Source organism: Prunus mume, linkage group LG1, assembly GCF_029339155.1.
Source record: "Prunus mume cultivar Tortuosa linkage group LG1, ASM2933915v1, whole genome shotgun sequence".
Classification (NCBI taxonomy): domain Eukaryota; kingdom Viridiplantae; phylum Streptophyta; class Magnoliopsida; order Rosales; family Rosaceae; genus Prunus; species Prunus mume.
Window position 1 is genome coordinate 1,764,463 of NC_142698.1, and position 11,205 is coordinate 1,775,667.

The 11,205-nt window shown below is 39.1% G+C and overlaps 2 protein-coding genes across 2 annotated transcripts; both read left to right on the forward strand.

Moving 5' to 3' along the window:
- The first annotated feature begins 341 nt into the window (after positions 1 to 341).
- On the forward strand, positions 342 to 2,892 carry LOC148920663 (FAF-like protein (DUF3049)). Its single transcript, XM_089043935.1, has 2 exons — positions 342 to 521; positions 716 to 2,892. The coding sequence occupies exon 2, from the start codon at positions 772 to 774 to the stop codon at positions 2,461 to 2,463; it is 1,692 nt and encodes a 563-aa protein (XP_088900061.1). The 5' UTR covers positions 342 to 521; positions 716 to 771; the 3' UTR covers positions 2,464 to 2,892.
- Positions 2,893 to 6,795: 3,903 nt separating this feature from the next.
- On the forward strand, positions 6,796 to 8,037 carry LOC148920664 (uncharacterized). The gene is made up of 2 exons (XM_089042062.1): positions 6,796 to 7,010; positions 7,326 to 8,037. The coding sequence occupies exons 1-2, from the start codon at positions 6,796 to 6,798 to the stop codon at positions 8,035 to 8,037; spliced, it is 927 nt and encodes a 308-aa protein (XP_088898188.1).
- The last annotated feature ends 3,168 nt before the right edge of the window (positions 8,038 to 11,205 follow it).

The window sequence follows — 11,205 nt, forward strand, 5'->3', positions numbered from 1 at the left end:
TAGAATAGTGCGGTACACTACTGTAGTACGATAATATGACTATGTGGTATGCTAGTATAGTAGCATGACCACTATATTATAACAAGTGTATAAACTATATCATTTGACTGTATTACTGTACTATCTCTCAGAGAGCAAGAAACAAATTGAGAACATCCTTTTGAAGTCCAAACTCTAAATTTTCTCAAGTATTATCCACCCACTTTTCTGATTAGGGGGAAAAACTGGAAACTAAATGGGGAAGGGACTTTTCTCATGGGTGGCGTAGGCGGGCCCCACTGCACACGGTTCTAAAGCCCTTTTGGCTCCCTACAAATACCCACATTCCCCCTTCCCTGCTTTGCCATCAGATCAGCCACACCCACTCCTCAAACATCACCTTCATAATCCCCCCTCTCTCTCTCTCTGCTATTTTATTCTCTGCGAAGTCACAGCCCATCAGTGGTCTCTCTGTTAGCAGAAGAGACCTCTGTTGGATTCTTTCTTCTGTTGTTTTAGTTGCCTTCTGAATCTGTCATCAGGTAAATTTGAATTCCCATCTGCTCCACAGCTCAGCTAGTTTTATATTTTCTTTTACCACATGCATGTTTTATGTATATCCACCGAACATATATATATATATATATTATAATTTGCTTTGTAACTTGAAATTTGTTGCAATGTTCAGCAAATTGTATTGCTAATTGTGTTGTTTGTGTTTTGTTTCTTTTTGCAGCTAATTAAAGCTCTCATTCTTCCCTTATAGCTACTTGTTAGCTGATTTTGGGAGATATGTCTGCTTCTCTCAGCAAGAGCCTAACTCGCTCACCATCTTCTCATTTCATGAAGAAGAATATTATGGAGCAGGAAGCCAGTAAGGTCATCACTGAGAAGCAGGGCATCGTCACGATTCTTGGCCCGTCTGACTCCGAAAGAACCAAAGCAGCTTCCCTGCGACGAACACTGTCCGCAGACATGTCCTCCAAGAGATGGCTGGCTCAACATGGTTTCTTCCCCATGAAAAAGATTGCATCCTCTGAAGAACTCTCCGCCTCCATCGATACGCAGGACAACACTTCTTCATCGTCAGAAGATGAAGATCGTTACCAAGAAAGGAAGGGGAAGTTCCTTATTTGGAGCTCACTTGATGAAGAAGATCAAAAGAAGAAGATGAGCAAAGCCGAGGCTGAGAAGAAGCAGCAGGGACAACTCGATCTGTGGAGCTCAATTATATGTCAAAAGGCCAATGAAGAGGGCAACAAGGCGGTTGATACAGCAGCACCTTATGTTCATCCTCTTGTGAAGAAACAATCAAGCGCTTTGACTGTAAAGAGCCTTGAAGTGTGCACTGAGAGTCTCGGATCGGAGACTGGCTCTGAAGTGTTTTCATCGTACCCTCCTTCGGAGACTGGTGACATAGAAGTACCGGACAAAGAACAGGAAGAAGATCGAGCTGAGGTTCCACGACAACAGGAAGAAGAAAAAGAAAAAGTACCGGTGGCACAAGCATTTGACGGGGAAGAATTTCGAGTTGTCAAGTACAACTCTGCTGCCAGTAAGAAGTTGCCTCCAACTCGATCATTCCCTCCGCCCCTTCCTTCTTTGTCAGGATGTGACGGGACATCTGTTCGCATGAGGACTCATCGCAACAACGGACGAGTAGTCCTTGAAGCTGTGTCCATGCCTTCACCAAATAACTTCCGTGCCCAACGCCAAGATGGTCGCCTTGTCCTCACTTTTCTTGCTACTACTCCAAGCTCTTGTGAGGTGACTGAGAGTGAAGAGGTTGTTGATAAAGAAGAGCAAAGTAGAGAGGAAGACTTCGAGGAGAATTTTGTGAACTTTCAGGAAGGAGGGGAGGAAAAAGAAAGTGAAAAAAGTGATGATGACGATGATGGTGATGATGATGATGAGGAGGAGAAAGCAACAAAAGAAAATGGAATCAAAGAAATAGAAATTTTGATGGAGGAAGCACCAAAAGTGCTAACAAGTAGGGTGACAAGTGTTCATAGGCTAGCACTAATGATGAATAAGCCCATTGGGTTTGCTAATAAGACTCATGGGTGGGCTAACAAGTTCAATGAAGTAGTGAAGTATGGAGGAGATGATGAGGAGGTGGAAGTAGTGGAGCCGACCCCACTAGCAAAGTCACTCCCACCCCGGCCCGGCCGGGTGGCACGGTTGATACCAAAGCCACCCGCGGCAGCAAAAACAGCGGCAGCAGCAGGCTCTTTCAACGCTTACGAGTACTATTGGCGCACCAAGCCCACAGCAACAGCGGCTCTTAATCCTCTTCCACAAGCAACGTCCCAATCCCTCAAGAGCAATGGCTTTGTGTCCAAGAATCAAGTGGCAAATGATCAGCAACAATTGCTCGTTTTGAGAGGGAACAAAGGGGATCACTTGGCTCCTTTTTCAAAGGGTTGCAAAGAGCCTAGAAGGTCTCTTCTTTTTTGGGAGCCTTATTGCATTGCCACCTCTTGATGATCCAAATCCTCGTAAACCACTGTTAATCCAAATCCTTGATTACTTACTACCCACTATTAATTTACTCGAACTATCCCTCTGTGTCTTGTTCCCTCCACTCTTGTGGGGTTTGTGTAGTCAAATAAAGAAAAAGAAGGGAGAGGAAAATTTGATTTAGGGAATCAAACTATGATCACAGAGAAAGAGAGCAGATTTCAACAGTACGTGTCACATAAATGATTTATATATATATATATATATATATATATATATATATATATATAAATCTCTCGGTTATAGTAGCTAAAACAAAATCTTAGCGTCATCTTTGACTTGTTGGACTGTCTTGTCTGTTTGTTCTTTTCAAATTTCTTTGCTTTTGTAAAACCTAGCCAATGGGATTTCAATATGGGTTGTTTCTCGCCTAATTCATCTTCAATTTGGGAACATCAAGATCTACTACTCTTCATATGCGCTTTTCTCTTTTGGGTTAAGCTTATGAGTATCAATATATCCGTATAATTATATATATATATATATATATATATATCCCTTTCAATTGAGGATATCTCAAATTTTATTTCAATGATTCAAACCGTCTATTTTTCAAGCCTTCATTCATAAATTAGTTTTGCAAAATTAGACAAATTGAAAACCATTAAGGCATCTAGTTCATTATGACTAACAAAATAGATGACCACGGTGTTTCGAGAAAATACTGCAACTATTTAATTGAATGGTAAAATGATTTCAAATTCAAATGATTTTTTTTGTGAAATGATATTTGAAGGAGATGGTTTGGAGCATTGAAATACAAGTAGTAAACACAAACAAGAGGCTTCAGATTACAAGGCCTAACATAAATAAATGATATTAGAAAAGGGAAAGAAAAATAAAACCTAGCTCTAAAACAAGAGATACCACCCTCCCTCATGTGATCCGTCACCACGAACCTCCATGAAGGGAGAGTTCACAGTGAAGAGACGCATGGCCAACGTATCGCACTTGCAGCAACACTAGTTAAAGAATGAACCAACCCAAATGATTGTTCTAGAATGGCTATTCCTCACAATATCCCACACCTAAAAAGAAACCCTAAATTTTCAAAACATAGAATCAAAATCCATCTCTAGTATATACACACAAATCAACATCCATTAAACCTTGCTAAAGAAGCATTGTCAAAACAAATTCCTTCCCCCTAAACCTTAAACCCATTACATGATATCTTGTCTTAAATGTTCTTAGTCATAAGATCATCAATTGGACAATGGTAATCTGCAAAGACTAGTACACATTATGTCTGCTCAATAGGGAGGATGATTAGTCTCAAGTCATTTGTGTAGAGACACTGAGGCAAGAGTGTAGGTGCTCAATGGAGATATAGTTCACTAAACGCAATCGACCATGAATTCTCGTATGAAAGTTTTACTCACAATAACAAGAATTCAGAGTTGCATTAATACAAGTTAGTCCTTAGACCTGAGACATCACAATTATCTTGTGGACGAGTCATTTGTCTTTGTGAACACTATATGGTTATATCAAAAGTTATGACTTGAAGGTGATTATCGGGATTCTAGATAAACTCATAATGTAACACCCCGACCTAATTATTTATTTTGTTTTGGAAAAGTTACATTTTACCTTTGGAGTGAAGAGAATTTCGGTCACTTTTGGTTTAGAAGTCAATTTGGGAATCTTGGGTTGCACCATTGCGTAAACCTCGCTCTCACGAGTTCATAGACACATAGTTGGCCCGATTCTGAGTTAATTTGAGAAAGTTTTGGTCTAAAAATATTTTGGGTAAAATGGTAATTTTGGAAGTTGGATTAAAGCCCCAAAACCCTAGCATGCGAAATCAAATTTTCTCTCTTTTCTCTCTCCTCCCTCGTGAGCTTCTCTTTCCTCTATGGGCGCATGACATTGCGACTTCCAGTTGGCAATTCATCGTCGTCCGACCACCCAAGCCGCACCATCAGTACTATTAGCTTTCTCTCTCTCTCTCTCTCTCTCTCTCTCTCTCTCTCTCTCCTCTCCCTAGCCCAACTATCACTCAATACCACTAAACCAAGAATTACCTAGATTTTGGAGAGAAAGTCGTGGCTAGAAAAGCCTTGGCGACTCCGGAACTTCCAGCGTCAAGATTGACTTTTTTCGGCTACCGCTGGCCGAGATCTTGGTACCAAAGTGTTCACCAGCTTCTCCTTTATCTTTTCCTTCAAAGATCTGGTTTGATTCATCGTCGTAGTGCTCTGATCAACGAGCTTTATAGGTATATATAAAGTTACTCCACTTATCATGCTGGTTCTTTTGGTATAGGTATTGCCGATGATTTAGAGTTTTTGGATCCCCAAAAAACTACTCAAGACACCCACCACGGCAGACGGCATGTGGGCCAGGTGTTAGAGACTTTTTTTGGACCTAGAATGATCCCTATGTCATCCTGAGCAAGACAGTATGTTCAGATTTTCAAGATTCCACTGCTTAGTCAATGAACAATTTTTTGCCTAGTATGTGTTGTTGGGTTTGGTGTGATCGGACTGTGAAATCATCGGTTCCCTTTTGGGAAGGGTTGTTCTATGTGTCGTTGGGATCATGTAGGAACTTTCGGATAGGAGATTGGTGGTCGTGAACCCCGTGGTCTTGTTTTCCCTAGGGTTAGATCTTGTTGACTCGGTTAACCAAAAAGCTTCTCCAGACCGTTTGACCTTAGGAACACTTGAGACTAGGGAACTAGGGTTCCGTTGTAAAGTACAATTTTGGAGTCGTTTGGTAATCTAATCCTTGTGTTTTCTCAATAGGTACTTAAGCTACACTTACCACACAGGAAGGATCCTCTTAAAGTTTAGCAGCGTTGGACTTGTTATGAGTGGATTTTGTTTTCAAATGAGCATGATCTTTCAAATGTCAACTTGCATGCATAATTATGATTTGATTGAAATTGGGTTATTTGATTTGATTGAATTATGAGATTTGGTAAACTCTTTACCATGGTTTTATTATGGTTTTCATAAAGGAATATGAGCTTTATATATATAGTATATGGAAATGGATTTTGGGATATGAGATTACATAGCTTTGCAATACTATATGTACCTCCCCTAGTTCGATATGGATATTGTGATACATGGATGTATACAACCTACGGTAACTCCATAGAGGTGTGTCAGGACTCAGTCACCCTTGGGTGGGTGGACTGTAGAGCCCTTGGTGAGCTGTCTACGCATGTATGACGGATATTTCAGCCGTATGTGTATTCAAGATTCTGTCGTGCATGTTTGGGGAGCAAAATCCCCATGTTGATATGCTCATCCCTAGCTACATGTTTATTGAAAATTCTACCATATGGTTTAGTTGCAATGGTCTCCGTGTTGGACTATTCATTCTCGGTACATGTTTTGGTGTGGTGCATGTGGATATTATTATTATTATTATTATTGAAAAGGAAAGTACAACATGTTTTGAGATTTATTGTGCATGTGCATGGAGGGTACTTGTATGATGACTAAATTTTTATGATGTTTTGCAAGCATACGCTTTGGGAAGGGTGTGTTTGCGAGAGAAAGTGTTTGAAAATGTGTTTTCCTAGGATTTGGATATAATATGGATTTTCGATTATAATACTTCAAGTATTGGAATATATTTATGTATAAGGATTTAATTGCATGGTGGCATTATTTTCTAAAATAGAGGGGGTTAGTATGTTCATTATAACTTATGTTCAAAATTTTATTTTTGTCCACTTATACTTTTCTGTTTTGCGCCCACCAGACTGATGCTTGATGAGATCTGTGATTTTACATAGAGCTTCCCTTCCAATGCTTTCTGTTTCTTTCCGTAGGACTTCTTGATCGTAGTTCGTGGAACTACTTCTTAATCGTAGTTCATGGAACTACTTCTTAATCGTAGTTCGTGGAACTACCTTTTGTTATGACTTAACTCTACTTATTTAGTATGCTATGGTATTGCCCATGTTAGGGTTGGAGTGCTGGCCTTAGGCCTTTGTAACTGTGTAAACTTATGTAACTTAACTTGTGCTTGCTGAAAGTTGGGAATTTTCTTTATAGGTGGTGAACTCTTTGGCTGAAACCTACTTTATATGGGAGACTGCTGATTTTTTGGTAGAAGTCTACCTTTCTTGAGAAAGAAGGACAATTTAGTTGAATGGGCCCGACACCAGCCCAGTGTCAGATAAACACCGGGTTCACCGTGGGTTCTGAAGGGAATCCGGGGCAGGTCCTGTCACCTTGTGCGCATGCTTGGTACCGAGGACTTTTTGTCTTTTTTGTTAGCGTCATGCCTCCTAAATGTGGCAAGATCATGAGCTACTTAAGGTTATAAACCGCAATGCTAGTTCAACCACCACTTCCACCCTTTGTTAAGGGTGTAGGTGAGAATGAGCTTAGAGCATTGACACCAAGGCAAGAGGCTGAGCTATGTGATGTTCTCGATCAGCTCACACGAACTGTTGTCATAATTTTACAAGGAACGGGCCACAGTGAAAATTCAGCAGAGGCTGAGAGTTGGCTCATTGAGTTGGAAAGAGTGTTTGAAAATATAAGGTGTCCAACTGAGGATTGTTGTGACTGCAGTTAATTATCCTTCGGTGAGAGCTTTGGCCTAAGCAGCCTATCGAGTGGCGAAGACTATTAGTCCACCTGGGGCAACGAGACATCACCAAGACAATTTTAGCTATGGCACACTGAGTTAGAGTCCATCAAAGAAATGAGGTTTTAGTTCTGGTTCTTCAGGCATCGGTTGGTCAAGTGATTCGGATCAGGTCTCGAAGCGCATGCTCGTGTGTTTGCTATGACTTAGCAGGAGTCACATGCCACACCGGTCATTATCACGTGTATGTTACATATTTTTTGTCACAGTGCACGTGTCTTAATAGACCTCGGAGCCACACATTACTTTGTAGCACGTAGTTTTGTGCCTTATGCAAGGGTTAGACCAAAATCGATTAGCGGAGGACTTAGTATTTCCTTACCTAATGGGGATGTTCTTGTTGTAAACATGATGTTTAACTGTAGTCAAGTCCAAGTGAGTGAAGTAGTGTTGGAAGTGAATTTGATTCCTTTGGATATCGTTGACCTTGACGTTATTCGAGGAATGGATTGGTTGGCAAGACATCATGCTTCGATAGATTACTTTCGGAAGGAGATTGTGTTTCAAAGTTCCGTTTTGTTTGATTTTGGTTTTAACAGAAAAACTGGTAGTAAGAAGGGTTGTGCAAGTTACATAGCCCATTTAATTGATACTCAGGACAGTACTATGAAGTTAGAGGATATTCCGATAGTGCAAGAGTTTCTGGATGTGTTTTTCGATGATCCTTCTAGATTACCCCCGCATCGAGAGAATGAGTTCATTATCAAACTTCTTCTTGGCACCAACCCTACCTCTCAATCACCTTATAGGATGGCACCAGTAGAACTAAGAGAGTTGAAGACTCAATTGCAAGAGTTAGTGGATCATGGATTCATTCGACCTAGTGTTTCACGTTGTGGTGCACCAGTCTTGTTTGTGAAGAAGGATGATACTGTGAGGTTGTGTATCCTGTTTAAAAGAGGAGTGAAATCTCCCAATTGATGTGCATTGACTTTCATTTGAAATTTTATTTTTCAGCCGAATCTCCTAATATGAAATTTCTTCAACATGTCGGCTAGTTTAAGTGTCAATACGACTCAGGGGGACTCCGATAGGTCATGAGATTATTCCCTCGAAAACTATTGCCATATCCAACCTCCCCCGCAAGCAAGGGGGAATATGGTGATCCCTCTTTGGAAATAAATGATATGAAGAACAAACTAGAACACAACTCGTCCTTAGTCAATTATTGGACTGAAAAGTGTGTCGAAGTTGAGCAGAAGTTGGCATATTTGACTCGGCAAGTTAAGAAAGCAAGTCACACACAATAGAGAAGCCCAAAATCCGTGCCCAAAGAAGAAAGCACAAAGCAGAGGATTTGCATATGATAGAGGAGGATGCTACGTATGGAACCTTGAGCATCCACAAAAAAGGCGACAAGCATGGTCAGACAATGTGTGTGGCTTTCAACAATGGTTTTAAGAAATTTCAACGGTTTGCCGCAGATGCCGATAAAGATATTGACTGGGACACCATAACCTTGTATGCTGCCCATGAATTCATCTATGGCAGTGTACACCCACCATAACACAACCATAAACCAGCAGGTGCCTATAAAGCTAAAAAAGACAACGATAATGCATTACTGGTGATAGCCATATGAATCCTTAATGAATCATATTTAGTTGTTTGTTTTTTGTTAGTGTCATGGTGTCATGCGTTGTTACTATGTTGTATGTTGTTCACATCTTTGAAAAGACATTATGTATCATTTGCAAGTGGTTAGGCTACTTAATGTTTTACGTACTTCAATTCAATAAAAGTAGATTCATAAATGCATGACGAGATTTAAGTCAACTTAAACTTCATTACACGCACAAAGGTAAGCAGAGAAACGAATAAGTCATGAATTTATACCACTGCCAAAAAACCTTATGCAATTTCAGTGAATTGAACACCAAACAACCCCTTGGTCATTATCGCAAAGTGGCATAATGATGGTGCCAAATAGAGCTATAATATAACGTCAAGTCACCAATGAGGGTGTTTGTACTTGGCATGGCCTTCGGTTATTTCATTTTGAGCGGCAATGATAGGGTGGTGTAAAGACAAAAAAACCTAGAGTTCACGCAATGTGCCCATGCGATTTCCAGTGCAGGAGTAACTCTTTTGCCTCACTACCATATGCCATCCAAATTGTCTAATCTTATCCCATTCATCCCCTCAAGAGGCCGGATAACCTCAATGACTTGATTGGTCACTACCACTACCACACTAATCCTGCTTGCCAACGTTTTCAATTACTTGAAAATCTTGAAAAACAAATCTGAACGTTGCTTTAGTTGAGAAGGAGTGTTGTCAAGTGACGCGAGAAACAACAAGGCAATAAAATCAATCACAACAAGCCTGACCAACAGTCTTGTTTTCCCTTTCACTACGAATGCTTCCAATTAGAGAACCAATTGGTGTGCGTCTTTTATGTGTGATGTAGATGTCGTCGCAGGGTTTGTTGTTAGTGAGGACCAGATATAATGGCCTAGTTGCTGAAGTCGCCTAAATGGGAAACTGAAATCATTGTGTATGTACATGGAGGAGGCACAAAGTCCCCCACGTGCTGGAAGGAGTTGAGCCAGGAGATTCAATTGCAGGCATAGTTAGGTCTTATCGCAACCGCTTTCGCCCATGACGTCAATTACGGAGTTGCATGGGACCCCAACCCCAGGTAGATGTTGAGAATTGGTTTGCTTAGAACCAAACTTGAGTTTTTGTTGTCACTTTGAATTTTTATAAGAAAAAAAAAGATTTTAGGAGGATTAGGGCAAAGAAATGTCACAAGGAGTTCCAAGGAATTTTTGGTGTTACATAGAATTTAAATCATAGAAAAGTAATATTAAATAGAATCGACTCACATGTGGCTCCTTCGGAATGACGTGCCCTTAGTATTTCAGACATGTGTCATCCCAAGAGAGTGCCACATGTTATTTTCTTCCTTTTATTATTGTTTATATTTAAAAATTCATAACAAATTAAGTAAAATAAAAAAATGAACCAAAAAATCTACGTGTTCCTAATGACAAAGCCTTCAATTCTAGAGGTCTAAAATTATGATTATGCATAATTGAGTTCATGGTAAACATTGGATCAAAAAACAAAAGTGTTAGGTTATAGAAGATTAATAAGTGTTTTGGTTTGTTTAGAACCAAACTTGAGTTTTTGTTGTCAACAAAATTAAAAAATTCGTACAAAATTAACGAAAAATCATAAAAATACACCAAAAAAATGCTACGTGTTCCATACGACAATGCCTTCGACACTAGAGGTTTAAAATAATGATTCCATATATTTGAGTTCATGATAATCATTTTATAGAAGAAATAATAAGAGTATTAGGTTATAAACTTTAACAAGTGCAATGGTTTGATCATGAACAATTTGGAGTTTTCATTCTCACTTTGAATTTTGATAAATCAAAATAAGATTTTTCAAATTTGTAGGCAGAAGAGAATGTCACAATGAGTTCGGAGTAATTTTTGATATATTTTTTTGGATTTTAAATATATTCATTATGAATTTTTGAAGTTGAATAATAGAAAAATTCAAATTAAATACAATTGATTGACATGTGGCAGTTACTTATTGGTGAGGCGTCAAATTTGCTGACCCGTGTCCTTATATGGCAGTGCTACATGTTGACTTTCTTCCTTTTTGGGTTTCTATCTTAAAAAATTCGTAAATAATTAATGAAAAATCAAAAAAATATACCAAAAAATGCTACATGTTTCTTCCGACAGTGGCTTCGATATTAAAGGTCTAAAAGCATGATTCCACATATCTAAGTTTCATGGTAATCATTGGATAAAACAAGTAAGAGTGTTAGGTTATAAACATTAATTAGTGTATTGGATTGTTCATAAAGAATTTTGAGTTTTCATTCTCACTTTGAATTTTTATAAATTGAAATAAGATTTTCAAAGTTTTAGATCGAAGAGAATGTCACAATGAGCTCGTAGGAATATGCAGTGTATTTTTCAGAATTTTATTGTATTTAGTACGAATTTTAGAAGTCAAATCATAGAAAAATTTAACTTAATACAATTGATTGACATGTCGTAGTTGCTTACTGGCGAGGCGTTAGTATTGGTTGACGTGTGTCTTTATATGGTAGTGCCA

Bases quoted from the DNA above. Each gene is read 5' to 3' on its own strand.
- LOC148920663 (XM_089043935.1), top strand. From the start codon at position 772: ATGTCTGCTTCTCTCAGCAAGAGCCTAACTCGCTCACCATCTTCTCAT.
- LOC148920664 (XM_089042062.1), top strand. From the start codon at position 6,796: ATGCTAGTTCAACCACCACTTCCACCCTTTGTTAAGGGTGTAGGTGAG. The intron at 7,011-7,325 runs GTGTCCAACTGA...TTTTTGTCACAG, and splicing joins AGAGTGTTTGAAAATATAAG to TGCACGTGTCTTAATAGACC.